This window comes from Phoenix dactylifera, chromosome 11 (genome assembly GCF_051530095.1).
Source record: "Phoenix dactylifera cultivar Ajwa chromosome 11, Ajwa_hap1_PhDact_Kaust_v1.1, whole genome shotgun sequence".
NCBI classification, from domain to species: domain Eukaryota; kingdom Viridiplantae; phylum Streptophyta; class Magnoliopsida; order Arecales; family Arecaceae; genus Phoenix; species Phoenix dactylifera.
Window position 1 is genome coordinate 21,843,277 of NC_143200.1, and position 20,114 is coordinate 21,863,390.

Sequence of the window (20,114 nt, forward strand, 5' to 3'; positions counted from 1 at the left end):
TATCAACTAAGCCATAGCCGAACTTACTATAATTCATAATTAAAATATAAAATAATATAATATTATATTTTAAAATATTGATCAATATATGTGTGTGTATATATATATATATATATATATTTTGCTGACTAGGTTCGTGGGACCTCGAGTCAAATATTCTACCACTCCAGCTTGGACCCGAGTCGCGGGGCTCCACGCCTCCTCGCAGCGACGAATGGCCCCACGAGCGATGGCATCCCGATTTAAACGCCGTCAGTACATTTACTGATTTACCCCCTAAAAAATGCCGTGAATACAGGACTCCACCACGTAGGAGGCCATTTGACGGCCAATAGACACCAGGATCCCGATCAGACGGTAATGATGAGCCATTCGATTTACTTCTAATTATAGCACCGGGGCTTCCTAACTTAGCATCGCCCACCGCCATTGGCGTGGGCCCGTCTCAAGGAAACGACTATTTTTTTAAAATCCGCCAACGTTCTCATGCGCTCCTCTCCTTTGAGTCTTCTCTTTCGGACTCTCGGTCTTGTCTCTTTCTTTTTCTCCTCCTCCGTCGTCGCCTTCGCCGTTTAAATATCTATGGATTTGGTGACGTCTCCGAAGAAATCTTGCACCAGAGAGCAGCAAAACATCTACCAGCAATGGTTCTCCGTCGCCGATTCTGGTCCTCTTCTCCTCCTCCTCCTCCTTCACCCCGCTTTAATTACTTTATATTATGTTCCGATGATGGAAACATGAGGGGAGGAAAGCAAATTAGGGTTGAAATTCTTTTAAGATTCCAGTAATCAATCCAATTTCTATGTATTCTTACCTATTAGTTTTCTCAATTTGTTTTTCTTTGGTCCTTTTTAGATGGAGATGGACGGGTGACAGGTAACGATGCGCTCAAGTTTTTTGCCATGTCTAAGCTCTCCAGGCCGGAACTTAAACAGGTTTTGAATTCTGTCTTCTTTTGTTCTCGGGGTTTCTGAGTCTTTTCCTTTGTTGTTGCTGTTTTAATTTAATATATTTTGCTGTTTTTAAGGATCTTTGCATTTTTTAACACAACCAGACCGATATTTCTCATGGTCTAGAAGAATACGTCGCTATACATGAATAAGAGCCACCTCCCAAAACATTATTGGGCGTCACGATGCCAAAAAGTTTCAAAAGATTTGTTCTTGAATCTACATATTGTGTTGTTACAACTGCTGTAATGGTGTATAACGACCTACAACGAGGGATATAAGGGAAAATGAGTTTTGCTAAATATATAAAAATTATTAAAGAGTTTTACAGAATATATAAGACGGAAGACCTACAACCTAAGCCCAAGCTCATCTTTTATTTCTGATAGGAATATAAAGGTTGATAAAATAGATGTTACAAGTTGGATCTACAACATTGACCCTAATCTGGGCAAAAATGAGGGCTAAAAAAACAAAGGAGTTGGTAAAAGAAATAGCATTTGGTCAAGAACAAGCCAAAAGGCAAACATGCAAGTTTACAATCCACTAATATAGGATAAGAATAAGAAAAAAAATTATCCCAAACAATTTTTTATCCTCTTTTATAGCTTCTCATCAATCCTAATGATGATCTAGAAACCCTAGCATGCTTCTTCGACTATAACTGTCACACCTATGTTTCAAGAAGGGGTGGAAAAGTTGTTGGGCAAAATTCTTGATTGTAATTGTTCGGAGAAGTCCTAGAGAAGCATAGAAGGGGACGGCTGCACAATATGTAGCTCATCCATCAGTTTTCCAAGGAGAAGTCGATTACTGGTCTCCTCACTGGGAATAAATATCTACAAATGATAATCCAAAATGATGTTGAAGTTAGAATTAAATTCCATAAATGGTTATATATTTTGCCAAAGGACATTTCAAACTATTACCTGCATGGGATTATGGTAGACTCATTAGGGTTTCAATGCCTTACATTCTTATCAGCTACCTGAGCTTTCAAGCAAAATTTCAACTACCCATCTAGAGGTGGGCGAACAAAAGTTTTGCAATGTATCCAATTTGAACCTAGTTTCTTTGTGAATAACTTTTTATGCCAGCACAATCTCTTTCAAAATTAACACTTATATCTTTTGGAAGTAGAACATGGTCTTTTTGCAATGCTTGGTATGGATTGCCTTCTTCGGAGAAAATTCTTATATTCTCTCTCATAGGAGTCTTTATTGATCTATTCGACAGTGCAAAATTCATTTGCAACTTTAATACCTAAAATCCATTGACTTTGGAAATCAACACTATTAAATGCACTGTGTTTGCTGCTCAGTGAAAATCGATACCTAAGCTTTTTAAGGTTGCCAATGGCACATTCTGGATCTCTGGAAATATAACAATAGACTTGCAAGTAGGTTATAGCAACTTGAGACGGGATCAATTGCAGGATCAGTCGGCCACCGATATGTGCAAATTAATCCATGTATAGGTTGTTTATTTTCTTATTCCTTGAACCTAATAACCACTAAAGCCCTAACTTAATCTTAGGTTTCTTATAAACAAAAAAATTTGTAATAAGGAATTAAATATCATTTAGTTACATCCTAACTGTTTGCCCTTATTTTATTGAATATCATATTTATTACTGTATAAGCCATAGTCTTATGGTAGTTGACCTTTATCTTTTGCAGTTGGTATGAATCAACAGAGAACTGGCTTAAGTTTATTATCTGGTTGGATACATCAACTTATTGGACCTTTGCTTTGTTTGCAATGGTCTTGTCATTAGCTCTCTTAGATATTGTATAAGGACGGAGGAGTTGAGCATGTACTTAGTCTTCTGCTTGGACTAAAAGAGCTACAGGATGTTTTGTCGCTAAAATTGACAAACTGATGGTGCACTCTTATTTGGAACAGATAGATGTTTATATGCAATACTAAAAGAAGTCTAGCCTAGCTTCCTAAGAAATAGGAAACCATTAAATTTTGAAGGGTTGAATTAGTAAATAGTAAATCCAGATATCTGATTGGGCACTTGTCACTGCATAAGCTGGTCTTTTCTCATTCAAGCTAGTCTTTTGATCTTTTCTATTTTATTCGTCATGATTAATAGGTGACAACCATTGTCTCTTCTCTTGCGTAAAATATATTAGATTATTTGTACACTAGTATTATTTTACAGAACTTTTTACCAAAACTTTTTGTCTGTAGGTGTGGGCCATTGCTGATTCTAAACATCAGGGATTTCTTGGCTTCCAAGAGTTTATTATTGCGATGCAGGTTTAAGTTCACATTTGTTTTACTTTCATGATTTGTAGTCACAAGAAAGTTGATATTTTATCCAGTCAATAATTATTCTTTGGAATGTACAGCTTGTTGCGCTAGCACAAGAAGGGCATGAGATTACTCAGGATGTCCTTACTCATTTAGGTAAGAACTGAACGAGAAAAAAAATGAAAATTTGATATTCCATGATTATGAAAATCATGCTAATTTTGTTATTCACTTTGTCTCATGAATTTATTTATCCACGACAGACTTGGAGAACATAAAACCTCCAGTGATGGAAGGTTTGGATATACTTTTAGCTGTATGTCCGTTATTCTATATCTCTGTTTCGAATGCATAGTAAATCTTCAGTAGGAATTATTAATGCTCTTACGTATTTTTTCTGATCATCTTATAGAAAAATAAGCGTTCACCAAAGAGAAATGATCCAAATGTAGATGGTATGTAGCATATTTTCTCATGGTGCTAAATATTGCTAAATATAGTACAGTTATAGGATTGTTTCTGCTGATGATGCAGAATCTCCTCAAATCCAACCACCATCACCAGCTCGCTGGTTTAGCTCAAAATCATCAAAGAAGGTATCCTGTTTGGCCCTTATTGTTTGTTTTTGTTTTTTCCTTTCACTAGCATGTTGTATAGTGGCATTCTTCATAGTAGGGTTTTGTTGGGAATTTTTGGTCCCGTCATGGTGTACTTTATTTTATCTTCAAAGAATTTATGGCTCTATAGATCCTTCTCATGCTCGGATGGCCTTGAGGATCAGTGGAGAGTTCATGCATCCATAAATCACAAATAATTGCAGTTCGACCAGTGACATTTTACATATTTTTTGTTTTCTTATGTTGAACTCCTACTGTAATTCCTGTACTTATAAACAATATTATCCTGCTTCATTAGGAATAAATTGATGATGAGTATTATGAGAATTTGGGAAGTCTCTATTTCAGGATCCAAGCATGGGGACTAATCTTACTACTTGTCATCTCAACATTTCCATTCTAGCATAAGTCTGCAGGCTATGCTGGCTAAGTTTGCATTTGGAATTGGACCTGTCATGCTTATGGAATATTAAGAGTGTGGGAACTCAGAAATGTCATTAACAGCATAGTTCTAATTAGTAGATGGGAAAACAAAGATATAATAACTATTCATCTTTGAATGATTAAATGACATTTTCTAGTGTTTTCTAGCAAAGTTCACCATCTTGGTACTGGACCCCGTACCAGTACCATCCTGGTACAATATCAATATGCTCAGTACATTGTCGGTTTAGTGTAATTGACATCTAGTATGCTCCCTATACCATGTACCAGTTTGATACCCCTAAGGTACGATACACACCTAGTACACACCAGTACTGACTGGTGCATATGACTAGAACTATTAGATGCCATTAATCCAATCAGCCAACAGATTGTATTCAAATATTATACAGAAAATAAGTTGGAACCAAGATGCTTATGAGATTATTCCACAAATGAAGCAGTAGTTTAAATGAACCTACAACAAAAGCTTATAACTTGACTAGATGCACAGCATAGGAAATATTGAATTGAGAGACGGCGTGAGGAACCATCCTATCGGCAACCTGATGGTAGCCAGTAGGTTTGAGAAGCAATCTGCTACGTTTGGTTTATGATTTAATATGAATCTCAGACAGGCACTTTATTGCAGGAGCTTTCCACTTCTACCTTGGCTTAGTTGGCTATTGCTTCCGAGCTTGGAAGATAACCGTGGTCATACGTAGACCTCATGAACAACCTTTTTTTTTTTTCCATTTGAGTGAAATCTCATCAACAACTTTGAAGAAATAATATGTTAAGGTGATCCAGTGGCTTTAGAACGACAACCGAAAACAATAAGAAGGTGAAGGATGGTCATTTTTATATCTTGCGTGAAAGTCTTCATGCAATCAGTGTTAACTACTCGGTCACTGAGTAATTCTTTATTATTACTTTGTCACAAATCAAGCTTTCTGAAGCTTGATCAAAACATTTAAGCAGAGTTTCCTTGTTGCAAATGAATTTGTGGGAATACAGGTTATCAACTAGAAGTGGAAAATGATTTGAAGTTAGACTGCAAGAAATCATAGATTTTGAGCTCTTTAACTTTCTTCTGCTATGTTTTTAAATTGTTACCTTAATATATCCATTTTGGCTGTTGTATAGCATTTCTCTTTGTCAAAACCTATGTTATCAACACTTATCGTATACACATGTCACACAGAAATAGTGATCTAACTGATCATATATGCGAGCATGTTAATCTGGTGACCCTCTATGGTAGCTTATTGGTTAAACATGCAACTTATAATCAAATAGTTGCTTTGCCTTGCGAATGCCAATTTTATTCCATATTTTTACAGAGCTAGCAAATCATGATTCAGTTAAAAGATGAATCAAAACTCATTCTGGTTCTTGTTGGTTTATTTACGCGGGGGCATGTCTAATCCTAGCAATTTCCAAGAATACTTATGTATCTGTGCCATTTATCTTTATTGATTTTGTTTCAAATTATAATCTTGTTATAATGCTTTGCTTGTAGATACCTTTAAAATCAGTTACTTCAATTATCGATGGCTTGAAGAAATTGTATATTGAAAAATTGAAGCCTTTAGAAGTTACCTACCGATTCCATGATTTTGTTTCTCCTTTATTGGTAAGTTATAATCCCTTGTTCCTTGTATATGGGTAGATAATCTGACAAGCTGCTATTCACACACCAAACTCTAGGCACTTCAAGGAAAGTTGTTCTTTTTTTTTAAAGTTTAGTACTAAATGGTAAACATCAGCAGGTTCTGATGTCATGTTCATTACTGATTTCTTTTGTAGACAAATAGTGATTTTGATGCCAAGCCCATGGTTATGCTCCTGGGTCAATATTCTACTGGAAAAACAACGTTCATAAAACATTTGCTAAATTCTAGCTACCCAGGTTAGTGGAATTCTACAGTTTATTTCTGACCTTTTATTTTAATCTTTTCAAAATATTTCCAACAGAGAATGCTCATTTCCATTTTTCGTAATTATCACTTTGTGCAGGTGCTCATATTGGACCAGAACCTACAACAGATAGATTCGTTGTTATTACAGTAAGTCAGTAATATTTTAGATATATCTTCCTGATAAAGCTATTATTAGTGTTCTTAGTTGAAATAATCTGTTATATGATTGATCGGTATGTGACTCAAGCAATTTCAGTATGTGTTTGCCCTTGACCTTTTATTCCAAAATCAAGTTTCCTTTCCCTGGTCGGTTGTAGTGTCAAGACAAATGAGTTAGACATTGTTTCATAACATATCATATATCCTAGGACCTTTTTGGTAGTCTCATGTTGAAACAATCAAAATTTTATTTTTGAAATTAAAATGTTCACAAAATCATGTGGGTGTATTAAATCGTTGGTAGTCTAACATATGACAATAATTTTTTTAAAAAAATTGGACCTTTCGGATACCAGAGCTTGTCACAACAACAACAACATTCTCTGAATATATTTGGAATCAAATTTCACAGTCCTGTAACTTAATATTGGCCAAGCTTCTGAAATGACCCCAATTTTGGGTTCGGTTAAACTTTTTGATTTCAGTTTCAGAGGTTAAGATGAAAATTCAAAACATGGTTAAGGTTTGCGAATTAATGTGAAACTTTTTGATGAGAAAGAGAAAAGAAACTTTTTGATTGCAGCCTGATGTTGAGAGAGAAGAAAGGCTTTGAATTTAACCTTTTTGAAACAGCCCCTATTGTTGTTTTTGTAGCAGACAGCAGATTACAGGTAAAGGTTTAGTTGATAGAGACTAAGATGAAATGTAATGGACTTTCTGGCCATCCAGCAAGAATTCTTGTTTTTTCTTTCTTGCATAAGATAAGGTCTGACAATTTCCCACTTAACATTTTTTTTTTCTTTCTTTTGATGAATGGGTCCTAAATGAACTCAAATCAGTAAATCAAGTCTAACTAAATTATTTCAGAAAGGAAGGGGAACCAGCTGTTACTGGGAGTTCGGTTATTTTGAACTAAATGGAAGTTGTTACTCCTTATTCTTTCTCCTGTTTGCTTTCTTTGCCTCCCCCTCCTGCTCCCTCTTTTCATTGTTTCCTTCTTTTCTTTGTCTGCGCTTCTTGTTTTGTAAGTGTCTGTATGCATCAATACGTAAGAGAAGTGGACCTTGGTCTGTCCCATAGCAACTTTAGACTATTGAACAACCAACTCCGATAAACTTTCTGTAAGGACCCATGCGGGCGTGTATTTAGTCCCACATCGGTTATTCGCTGGGTAGATCTTGGGTACTTATACAGGATCAAGGAACCCAAATAATACCTTCCGGCTAGCCATTTTGGATGAGGTCCTGGGTTGTTACAAATGGTATCAGAGCAGACCCGGCCCATAACCAATGTGGACTAGAGGACACTGCAACACGGATCTATTGGAGCTGACCACGGGCTGATCGTGGTGTTTGTTATTAGATTCGAATGAATTTGAACCCTTAGTCTGACGAGGACGTCAGGACTTGAACGGGGAGAGTATGTAAGGACCCGTGCGGGCGTGTATTTAGTCCCACACCGGTTATTTGCTGGGTAGATCTTGGGTACTTATACAGGATCAAGGAACCCAAATAATACCTCCCGGCTAGCCATTTTGGGTGAGGTCCTGGGTTGTTACACTTTCTAAAAAACTTGATGCCTGCAGTTTGGCATGACATATCAAATATAACTACAGAGCTGATTTAAGGCTCGCTAGAAGATATCTACATAGCATCTGATCAATCTCCTTCAGGATTGACCTATTCCAAATATGATTATAACAACTCATTAGAGAACTTTAACTCAGATTTAAATCCAAGCTGAAAGATGTCATCCGATTTTCCTTGAATGTTGCCTACGAACCCCAATTTCTGTTCCTTTTTGTCATTAGTTTGAATTATGTATTAAATCAGGGCCATTAAACTTACACAAGTCAGAAAATGTAAGTAGTTCAAAAACATGTTCTTGAACCTACACCTTATCCCTTGGCCTATATGGTTTAGAAACCCTAATTTTCTACCGCAATTCCTCCATATTGCTTGTCTTTAGGCCAGGAATGAAATGAGACCATATTCACATTTCAACCAAAAAAAGATCTGTATTGGATGGTAAAGTTTATCCCCTTTATACTAGCACCAGGTAGCTCTAGACCTAGGCTATGTCAAGGTTGCTTTGTCAGGTATTAATGGTTATCACGAATTATTTTCTGAATCATATGTGCTGGATTTTTGGTTGTTACAACACCAAAAGAACCTTGTTTTAATGACCAAAATCATTCTAAATGATCTTCAATGAGCTTTATTCCCAGTGTACTAGCTTTTATTTTTCTTATGCAGTCAGGACCAGACGAAAGGAGCATTCCTGGGAACACTATTGCTGTGCAAGCTGATATGCCTTACAGTGGTCTGACAACTTTTGGAACTGCATTCCTATCAAAATTTGAGTGTTCTCAGATGCCGCATCCAGTATGTTTCTATCTTAGCCTTAAGAAGGAAATGTGTTTCTGTTAATTTGATTTAAAAACTAACTGTAACCCTTTATTCGTGAAGCTGCTGGAGCATATTACTTTTGTTGATACTCCGGGGGTTCTTTCTGGAGAAAAACAACGAACCCAACGTAGCTATGATTTTACTGGTGTTACATCATGGTTTGCAGCGAAGTGTGACCTTATGCTTCTCTTGTTTGATCCTCATAAACTGGACATCAGCGATGAGTTTAAGCGCGTCATTGGATCTTTGCATGGCCATGATGACAAAATCCGTGTAATTCTGAATAAGGCAGATCAGGTTGACACCCAACAGGTGCAATGTCACGGCTAACCTATGTGCCTTTTTGACCTCAGCCTATACTCTAATGTTGCTATTTCTTATTCCATCATTTAATATCTAATTTTCAGTGGTTATATCACTTTCTTTGAATAATTATATTCTGATTGCATTTCAACCAAATGATTTTATGGCACAATATTTCAGCTTATGAGAGTGTACGGTGCATTACTGTGGTCACTTGGGAAGGTTCTAAACACCCCTGAGGTCATGCGCATTTATATTGGGTATGCTCTCAGACATAATTTGTTCATCTTTTTGTCTTTAATATAATGCATTTATGTTCTTTTCTCAATATTTGTTATGAAAGAGGGATTTTATGTTGTTTTTTCCCATTGTTCGGTTACAAGATTTCTTCAAAAGTATTTTTTCCCTTAAAACTCAAAATTCTCCTTTGTGTTGTTATGGTGCAAGTTTTACCATCAGAAAATGCTGGATGAATCTCTTCAGTTCACTTGTGCATGACATTATTCTGACGGAAACTGTTGAATTTTTTCAGTTCATTTAATGACAAACCGGTAAATGAAGCAGTTGTTGGCCCAATTGGAAAGGAGCTGTTTGAGAGAGAACAGGAAGACCTGCTTTCTGACTTGAAAGATATCCCAAAGAAGGCTTGTGATCGCCGTGTAAGTTGGGTTTTATCTTGTTTGGTTCGTTTCCTTGATATGTCTACACTTCCTTGTAACTATCACCTTTTACAATTGCAGATTAATGAATTTGTTAAGCGTGCAAGAGCAGCCAAGATTCATGCCTATATAATCAGTCATCTAAAGAAAGAGATGCCTGCAATGATGGGCAAGGCTAAGACTCAGCAGCGACTCATTGATGACCTGGAGGATGAATTTGCAAAGGTGGTATTTTGCTCACTTTATGCAACCTCTGAAGCACACCTTAATAGTTCTTTCTCAGTTTTGGTAGCTTATACTTCTAGACGCACTGCAGTAGTTTTGTTGGGCAATTTTACATTGAGGATAACTAAAGGGTTGTCTCTGAAAATGAAATATTGGAACATTGTTCTGCAAGTAGGTTCCCATGCAAGGATTTAAATATCAGTGCATAGTGGTCTGTACCGATTGTATTGGATTGTATTGGCAAGGTACTAGTGTCGGTGCTCCCCTGTATTGTTACCATATTGACACATGTCTAGTACCATCATTGTTTCTGTGCTGGCACATGGACGCTTTGTGTTTCACTATGGTATCATACTGTACTGGTCCTTAACGAACCAGTAAGGTGCCAGTACCAGTACTATAAACTTATCTCCTTGTCTGAGGGGGTTGCTATTCTATTGCGATCAATGATGCTTTGATATGTTGTTGAGCTTCTCTAAAGGATTTGAGCCTTATCCAACAAACAGGAAAAAAAAAAGGTCATGATGGTACCAAACCACTGATTGAAGGCTGCTTTAGATACATCCATTCTTGCGGTTCATTTTCCCTTATTGTCTCATCAAGTATAGCAGTGACCCCACTTTGAAATGCAACAAAAACGAACATTATTGTTCCTCCATTAAATCTCTAACTAACGCCCTCTCTTACCCTTGCTCACCATGATTATTTTGCTAAATGTGCATGTCTAAAAAACAATATATTTTATTTTACAAAAAATCTATGAACAACCAGATAAAGATACAAACTACGATTAAAGCTTAGCATTTTTGCTCCATCCTACTATGGACTTCTTATATTGGTATCATTTTTTTTTATCAATTTTTGTTCTTTGAAATCTAATCATCAAAATATTAGTAGTTCAAGAGGAGTAGAGATGCCTTACTGAATGTCTTATGTTTGCTGCAATACAGAATTATTTGAGGACATCGGTGTCTGATAGTAAAGCAATCTGATATGGCTTGTGACAAGGAGCAACAGAAAGCTTGCACCTTGCACAAGATGAGTACAGCAGAAATAAGGATGTTGAAGTGTATTTGATTAAAGGCTGGAGTTTAGAATGACTAGATTAGAGAATGCATAGTATTTGTGCTGTTAAATCAGTCTTGGAGAGTTGAATAAGATAATTCCGGCATGCACTTTGTAGATTAGAATAGGCATAATGGTAGTGTCATGGATCTTCGTCAAACAGCTATAACCTAGGAAAGACCTGGCTGGAAATGAAGATAGAAGAATGGCCCTAAATTGGATAAGTATTACAGATTAAGTTTTACCTTTCCCATTTTTCAGTTTTCTTCTAAAAGTCTAGATGCGTGGCTTTTTACTATAGGATGCTTTTTTTGCCTCCTTGCATCACTTATGCCACTTATTGCTTATGGACATTGACTGGTACATCTAAATTATTTCAGTTTCATCTATTCATATTGTCTTTATAGTTTAACTTGTCTATTAATGATTTCTTTTGAGTATGAATATATGTGAATTATTTGAATCCATGGATTAAGTTCTCTTTTCTGGTACTTCTTCTGGACTTTGTCTGAAACCATAGTCGAATACTACTGAATCAGCAAATCTAGTTTTTGTTTTTGTGCATGTTTATTTGATTATCATTATGCAAAATCGGTTTGATTTCATACAACTGCATTAAAATATTATCTATCCTGTAATTTGATGGACTTGTGGATTCTAACAAGTGTCATTTAATAGGTTCAAAAGGAGTTCCATTTACCAATAGGTGATTTTCCCAATGTTGACCACTTCAAGGAGGTGCTAAGTGGCTACAATATTGACAAGTTTGAGAAGCTGAAGCCAAAGATGATACAGGCTGTGGATGACATGTTGGCATATGACATCCCAGACCTCCTGCGGAGATTCAGAAATCCATATGACTGATGATTGCTTTCATCTTTGCATACAATATGCTCCTTTGGAATCCAATTGGCATGGAAGTATGCCATGCAGATGATGGTGGTCTGTGCGCGGCAAGAGCCATGTATAGTTCGTGAATGTTCCCTTTTAAATTTCATTTTTTTCAGAGAATTTTTGTAAAGTTAATCAAAAAATAAGTCCCTGCAACAAAATATGATATTAGGGATGATAAGTATTTGTAAAATCTCTTGGTAAAATTCATTTATTGTAAGCCTGGGGAGTGTAAGGTATAATTTTGGCCATCTTATTTTCAGTATCTGAATAGAGCTGTGTTACGGGGGAACTTAGCCACCATGCCCCACGTGACCGGCACGCGCGCCCAGGAAGACTACGGCAGCCCCTTGATCCAGCAATCCGACCCCGAGTCGGACATCTTCAGCTCCGCAGCCCGACCCCGAGTCGGCTGCCCCTTGATCCAGCAATCCGACCCCGAGTCGGACATCTTCGGCTCCGCAGCCCGACCCCGAGTCGGCTGCCCCTTGATCCAGCAATCCGACCCCGAGTCGGACATCTTCGTCTCCGCAGCCCGACCCCGAGTCGGACATCTCTCGACAACGACAGGCTATTTCCCAGAGGCACGCCGCGGCCCTCTGCTCCACTACTCCCTGCAACGGTCGTATCCGGCGCTGCTCCACGATCCCCTGTAACAGCCGTACAAAGCGGAGCTCCACTACGCCCTGTCATGGCCGTACCCAGCGCTGCCCCACGACGTCCTGTAACGGCCATGTCAGTGGCAGCTCCATCGTGCTACACGATGACCAACCCCCCAAAAGGGCCCCCCAGCCTGGTATATATGCGGCTGGGGGGAGAAGGGGGAGGGTAAGCAAGAACTTCCAGAGCATTCTCCTACTTGCTACTATTATCTTTCCTTCTCCCCCAATCTCCTCTGACTTGATCGTCGGAGGGCCCCCACTACCCCAGTGGTGGTGCGAGGCTTGCTTGCAGGTTTCCCGGTGGAAAGTGGAGCGCAATCAACACCAACCAAGGCAACCCAAACGGAACCCCGTTCACACCGCTGTGCCAATCGTTCTCGGTTTGGACCACCAGCAACAGTTGGCGCTAGAGGAAGGGCCCGAATCTCAGAGCGATCGTAATGGCACGGCGAGGTGGTCGTGGAGCTTCCAATGCCTCCGGTCGCGGGGCCTCTCGCGCCTCCGGCCGGGAGGCCGCTGCGTCTCCAACACATTCTCAGCAACACTCCACCGTTCCACCCCCCATTCAGATGGTCGAAGCCGCTCAGTTCGACCAGTTAGCCCAGCAGGTTCGCACCCTCGCGGAGGCAGTGCAGAACCTGCAGGGTGTGATGTCTCGGGCGCCGCAGCGGGCCCAGGAGCCGCCGCTCCCTGAGCGCTCACCTGTCCTCCTCAACCCGCGCTCCTTCCTCTCCCATGGGGAGGAGCGCCGGCGCGAGGAAGATTCTCGAGCACGGTCCATTCTGCCGGGACCTTCCCATCGGAGCTGCGCGGGGTACGAGAGGCGGGCCCGGGCGCATTCCCAGACCCCCCAGTCCTCAAGGAACCCGCGCTCCAGTCGGTCCCCCTCTCGGTGCTCCTTGTCTCCCACCCACCGGTCGCGCTCCCTGGACCGGCGGGTGGACGATCTCCACCGACAACTCCAGGTCCTGAAGGGCCACTCCAAAGATCCCTTCGCCGACTTGGAGATCTCCTCCCAGCCGGCGCTTGCCTCGAGGATCCTGCGGACCCCGAATCCGCCGGGGTTTAAAATGCCGGCGATCGAGCCCTATGACGGGGCGGCGGACCCGCGGGATCACGTCGAGAGTTTCAGGACCCTTATGCTCCTCCACGGAGCATCAGATCCTCTCCTCTGCAAGGCCTTCCCGGCGACCCTCCGTGGCCCGGCAAGGGCGTGGTTCGCCGGCTTGGAGGCTAACTCAATCCAGTCCTTCGACCAGTTTACTCGCCTCTTCATCACCCATTTCGCCGTCAGTAGCCGGCGGCGGCTGGTCTCCGACTCCCTCTTTGATGTCCGGCAAAACGAGGGAGAAAGCTTGCGGGATTATCTTACCCGCTTCAACAAGGCTACGCTGGAAGTCCGGAACCTGAGCCAGGAAGTGGCTCTTTCAGCCCTGAAGCGTGGCTTCCGAAAGGGCAGACTCACCTTCTCCCTGGACAAATGCCTGCCGCGGAGCTTCCCGGAGCTGTTGTCCCGGGCGAACCAGTATGCGGACGCCGAGGAGGCGGCCGCCCACCGGAGCAAGGAGGCCGCCGAGATCCCTCCAAAGCTCGGGAAGAAAAGGCGAAAAGAGGCACGCCAGAGGAGGAGCCCGACACCTCAACGTCGGCGCAGGAGCCTGTCGCCGGCGAGGAACCACGGCGCCCTACGCCCTCGTTCTCCGCCCCGACGTTTCAACCGGTACACTCCTCTCCTGACTCCCCGGGCCCAGATCCTCATGGAAATCAAGGGGCGGGAGGACCTCCCGGTCCCGAGACAGATGAAGAAGATTCCTGGGAGGAGGCCCTCTCGGGCGTACTGTGAGTACCACCGGGACCACGGCCACGACACCGAAGACTGCTTCCAGCTTCGGGACGAGATCGAGGCTCTCATCCGCCGAGGGCGTCTCGGTCGATATGTGAACGACCGACGTCCCCCCGCAGACCCGCGTCCGGCCAATCCGGCCCCTCAGGAGCCTCGGGAGCAGAATCGACCCGTCGCGGGCGTGATCCACACTATCACTGGGGGCTGCCCCCGGCCCGAGAGGAACGCAGGGGGCTCGACTGAAGCGTCAGGGGCAGCCGTCGCAAAGAGGCAGAAGGTCGGTAATGTAATCACTTTTTGTGATGAAGATGTAAAGGGGGTTCAGACCCCCCACGATGACGCCATGGTGATCTCCCTCACTATGGCAAACTATGATGTAAGGCGTGTTCTTGTGGATAGTGGAAGCTCAGCTGATATTTTGTTTTACGAGGCCTTCCAAAAGATGAGCTTGTCCAGACAATTGTTGCACAAAACATCCACCCCCCTCATAGGATTCACTGGTGACGCTATCTCGGCCGAAGGTGTCGTTGAGCTGCCTGTGACTGCGGGCGTTGCACCCGCAGAAGCCACGGTGCGGCTCGGGTTCTTGGTCGTCCGTGTTCCCTCGGCCTACAACGCTATCCTCGGACGACCCGGACTGAACGCCCTTCGCGCGGTGGTCTCTACGTACCACTTGCTCATGCGGTTCCCCACGGCGGCCGGGATTGGAGAGGTCCGAGGTGACCAACCGACCGCAAGGCAATGTTTCCTAGCAACTCTCAAAGGGAAGAAGCCCGTAGAAGCCTTAAGCGTCGAGTCCCTCGACGCCAGAGACGAGGTGGCCTTGCGGCACGGGGAGCCGGCCGAGGGTGTGATCGAAGTTCCCCTCGAGGAAGGTCGCCCGGACAGGACGATCCGGGTCGGCGCCAATCTCGACCTGGGAGCTCGGGCCCGGTTGGTGGAATTCCTCCGAGCCAATGTCGATGTGTTTGCCTGGTCGGCGGCCGATGTACCTGGGATCGACCCGGAGGTCATTTCTCACGCCCTCAACGTCGACCCGACCCACCGACCGGTAAAACAGAAGAAGAGACACTGTGCCCCGGATCGGATCCGAGTGGTCGACCAGGAGGTAGACAAACTCTTGGAGGCAGGATTCATAAGGGAGGTCAGCTACCCCGAATGGCTGGCAAATGTCGTACTTGTCCGGAAGGCAAGCGGAAAGTGGAGGATGTGCGTCGACTACACCGACCTGAACAAGGCATGCCCCAAGGATAGCTTTCCGCTTCCGCGGATAGACCAACTGGTCGACGCGACTTCCGGATATCAGCTGCTGTCTTTCATGGACGCCTTCTTCGGCTACAACCAGATAATGATGGCTCCACAGGACGAGGAGAAAACTGCCTTTATAACAGACCGGGGGCTGTACTGTTACAAGGTAATGCCCTTCGGTCTGAAGAATGCTGGCGCCACTTACCAGCGCCTCGTTAACAAAATCTTCAAAGAGCAAATCGGCCGGAACATGGAGGTGTATGTGGACGATATGCTGGTGAAGAGCCGCCATGCAGACCAGCACATCGCGGATCTGGAGGAGACTTTCGCCACCTTGCGGAAGTTTCACATGAAGCTGAACCCAGCGAAGTGCGCCTTTGGCGCTTCGGCCGGGAGGTTCCTCGGTTTCATTGTCAACCAGCGGGGGATCGAAGCCAACCCGGACAAAATCAAGGCCATCCAAGATATGTCCCCTCCGACCAAAGTGAAGGAGGTTCAGGAGCTCGCTGGGAGGGTCGCCGCGCTCGGACGATTTGTGGCAAAATCGGCCGAACGCTGCCAACCTTTCTTCAAGGTGTTGAAACGCCCGAAAGACTTCCGCTGGACGGCCGAATGTCAAGCAGCATTCGACCAGCTCAAGGAATACTTGGCATCTCCTCCCCTGCTGTCCAAGCCGCAAGAAGGGGAGATGCTCTACCTCTATCTGGCGGTCTCCCCAACTGCAGTCAGTGCGGTACTGGTTCGGGAAGAGGCAAAGCTCCAGAAGCCTGTGTACTACATCAGCCGGGTCCTACGGGATGCCGAGACGCGGTATACGAAGGCTGAAAAGATCGCCTTCGCGCTGCTGACCGCGACCAAGAGGCTTCGCCCCTATTTCCAGGCCCATTCTGTCACCCTCTTGACCGATCAACCGCTGCGGCAGATCCTCAGCAATCCAGAGAATGCGGGACGGCTGGTAAAGTGGGCAATAGAACTTGGTGAGTTCGACATCCGCTACCAGCCCCGACCCGCCATCAAGGCCCAGGCGCTCGCGGATTTCCTCGCTGAGTGCACGGTGCAGGAGGCGGAACCTAGGTCGCCGGAAACACCCAGCCTCGACCTCCCGATTTGGACGCTTCACATCGATGGGTCGTCGAACCCCGAAGGTGGAGGGGCCGGGCTGGTCCTTACCAGTCCAGATGGAGTGATAGCCGAGTATGCCTTGAGGTTCGAATTTCCAGTGACCAACAACGAGGCGGAGTACGAGGCCCTAGTCACGGGACTCAAACTCACCAAGGAGCTCGGCATCCGGCGCCTGAAGGTCTTCACCGACTCCCAGCTGGTGGTCGGGCAGGTCCGTGGGGAGTTCGAGGCCCGGAACCCGACCATGCAGAATTACGTCCGGAAGGTGCAAGCACTCATTCCCGACCTCGGCAGTGTCGACATCCAGCAGGTCCCAAGAAGTGAAAATGCCAGGGCCGACAGGTTGTCCCGCTTAGTGAGCGCAGACGCGCACAACTTGTCGAGGGCGATCTACCTGGAGACCCTGGATACCCCGAGCATCGGCGAGGCTGGAGCGGTGATGGCGATTGATCCGGAGCCGTCTTGGATGGACCCGCTTGTCGCCTACCTCGCCGAAGGGATCCTCCCTGAAGACGAAGATCAAGCTCGGCGACTTGTTATGAAGTCCGCCCACTACGTACTCTATGAAGGGAGGCTGTACCGGACCTCGTTCACCGCCCCCCTCTTAAAGTGCCTCCGCCCCTCGGAAGCGGCCTACGTCCTCGGCGAAGTCCATGAAGGCGTTTGCGGATCACACTTGGGGGCTAGGTCCTTGGCGCACAAGATCATGAGGCAAGGCTATTATTGGCCTACCTTGTTGGAGGACTCAAAGGATCATGTACGGAAATGCGACGCCTGCCAGCGCCACGCCAACGTCCAGAGAGTCCCTTCTGTCCCCTTGGCACCAATCACTGCGCCCTGGCCCTTCGCCCAGTGGGGAATGGATATCCTCGGACCATTCCCCGTCGCTTCAGCTCAGCGGAAATTTTTGATTGTTGCAATCGACTACTTCACCAAGTGGGTGGAGGCAGAGCCGCTGGCCACTATCACGGAGGCGCAAGTCCGGAAGTTCGTGAAGAAGAACATCATTGTCCGATTTGGGGTACCTCGGGTCCTCATCTCGGATAATGGCCGACAGTTCGACAACAAGCATTTCCGTGACTTCTGCGAGGAGTTCGGGATCGAGCATCGGTTCACATCTGTGTCGCATCCCCAAACCAACGGCGAGGCCGAGGTCACAAATCGGACAATCCTCCAAGGAATCAAAGTGCGAATCGGTCGGACGGGGCAAGCTTGGGTCGAAGAACTCGAGAATGTCCTTTGGGCGTATCGGACCACGCATCGGACCCCTACCGGGGAGACGCCTTTCAGCCTAACCTATGGCACGGAAGCCGTTGTCCCCGTGGAGCTCGGACTCCCCTCACCTCGGGTGGCCGCGCACCGACCCGAGGCCAATTCGGAGCAACTCCGAGGGAACCTGGATCTCTTGGAAGAAGCGAGGAAAATGGCGCAGGTTCGGATGGCGATGTATCAGCGGAGGGTAGCCCGATATTACAACTCCAAGGTCCGACCGAAGCTTTTCAGAATCGGAGATCTGGTGCTAAGGCGAGCTAAAGCATCTCAACCTGCGGAAGGTGGGAAGCTAGCGCCAAATTGGGAAGGCCCGTATAGGGTTCGCTGGGTAAACCGACCTGGCTCCTACCAGTTGGAGGCCCTAGATGGTCGAGAAATTCCAAGGAGCTGGAATTTCGCTAACCTGCGGATGTATTACCAGTAGAACGACAATGCCAGAAAGACAGTTCGAAAATGTATAACACTTTTCATTTCAATAATTTCTGGTTACAATGGCGTGCTCGTGTGATTACAAGGAATTCCCAGAGGGAAATTAGGGTGTAAAGAAAGTAAAGAAGAGGTGGAGACTCCGAGGAGCTGAAGATCTGGGATCCCGAAACCTCCATCCGAAGCGGCTGCGATCCCGCCGGGAGTGGGTGCTTCCAACCGGAGGCGCCATCGGCGTCTCACGAAGAAGACGAAGAGCCGGCGCGGATGAAGAAGAACTGGACGAAGGAGAAGTCCACACTGCTCCTACCCAGAGGCGCCATCCACGCCTCACGAAAAAGACGAGGAGCCGCCGCAGACGAAGCTCCCGCTGCCTCCAGGAGAACGCCACCTCCAAGGGATATTCCGGTCCTCCCCAGTGTTAGGGGAGAGAAGGAATACAAGGGAGAAGAGCATATGGAGGCGCGGTCCCGGATCAAGCGCCTGGTGCGGAGCTCAATCGGGAGGCCGAACTTCAAGGAGGGGAGACGTGATCCCGGATGAAACGCCTAGAGCGGAGTTCCGCCGGGGAGAACCTCCTTGTTGATCCCAGATGAAACGGCTAGTTGGCGGAAGTCGCGAAGGGCGCGCCTCCCGTTCCTTCGATAGGGGTCTCTCAACTATGCGCCGGAGAGGAGGCCCACGATCCATGGCAACCTGAACAGCTCCGGCTTGGCAGGCTCCATCGCACCTGCACCTATATTTATAGCCAAACTGCGGCCCCCCGGTCGTTCCGCTGCGGGTGGCTCCAATAAATGCGGGCGCATTGAATCCGGAGCCGATCCGGCTCTCGAGGCGTATCTTCCCGCGATTTTCTAAGCGTTATTCTCCTTAATCGCATTCTTTGTGCAGGACACTCCGGGTGGCCTGTACCCCTAGGTCCGCATATCTCCGCTCGCGCCCAGGCCGCATCCGCCTCGAAGAACGCGCGTATCGCGGCCGCTTAACTGACACTCCTCGCAAGCAGCAACTGGCGATCCGATTTCCCAGGTAACCCCTCAATTAGCATTTAATGCTCATCTGGTGTTCCCCAGGCGACGCTTGGAGAGGAGGAGAAACACGATCGCAGCTGGCCACGGAGAAATCCCGTCGGGCGGCAAGCGCCAGGCGCACGACCAGCGAACAGAATTTTCCGAGGCTCGGCCCTCGGATGCCAGGCTAACCCGATGATCATCCCGGGAGCAGACTAGCCTGAAGCCCCGACCGGTCGCCTCGGCTTGCGCCAGCCTTGGCCGACCAACGAGCGGAATTTCCCGAGGCTCGGCCCTCGGATGCCAGGCTAACCCGATGATCATCCCGGGAGCAGACTAGCCTGAAGCCCCGACCGGTCGCCTCGGCTTGCGCCAGCCTTGGCCGACCAACGAGCGGAATTTCCCGAGGCTCGGCCCTCGGATGCCAGGCTAACCCGATGATCATCCCGGGAGCAGACTAGCCTGAAGCCCCGACCGGTCGCCTCGGCTTGCGCCAGCCTTGGCCGACCAACGAGCGGAATTTCTCGAGGCTCGGCCCTCGGATGCCAGGCTAACTCGATGGTCATCCCGGGAGCAGACTAGCCTGAAGCCCCGACCGGTCGCCTCGGCTTGCGCCAGCCTTGGCCGACCAACGAGCGGAATTTCCC

The 20,114-nt window shown here is 45.9% G+C and overlaps 1 protein-coding gene across 1 annotated transcript; it reads left to right on the forward strand.

Moving 5' to 3' along the window:
• Nucleotides 1–475: 475 nt before the first annotated feature.
• LOC103714098 (EH domain-containing protein 1-like) lies at nucleotides 476–12,104 on the forward strand. Its single transcript, XM_008801235.6, has 16 exons — nucleotides 476–667; nucleotides 856–935; nucleotides 3,150–3,218; nucleotides 3,311–3,368; nucleotides 3,476–3,528; nucleotides 3,625–3,667; nucleotides 3,747–3,808; nucleotides 5,775–5,888; nucleotides 6,062–6,164; nucleotides 6,272–6,321; nucleotides 8,589–8,717; nucleotides 8,802–9,053; nucleotides 9,225–9,304; nucleotides 9,577–9,703; nucleotides 9,785–9,928; nucleotides 11,672–12,104. Exons 1-16 carry the CDS (start codon nucleotides 583–585, stop codon nucleotides 11,855–11,857), a joined length of 1,635 nt encoding a protein of 544 aa, XP_008799457.1. The 5' UTR covers nucleotides 476–582; the 3' UTR covers nucleotides 11,858–12,104.
• Nucleotides 12,105–20,114: the final 8,010 nt, after the last annotated feature.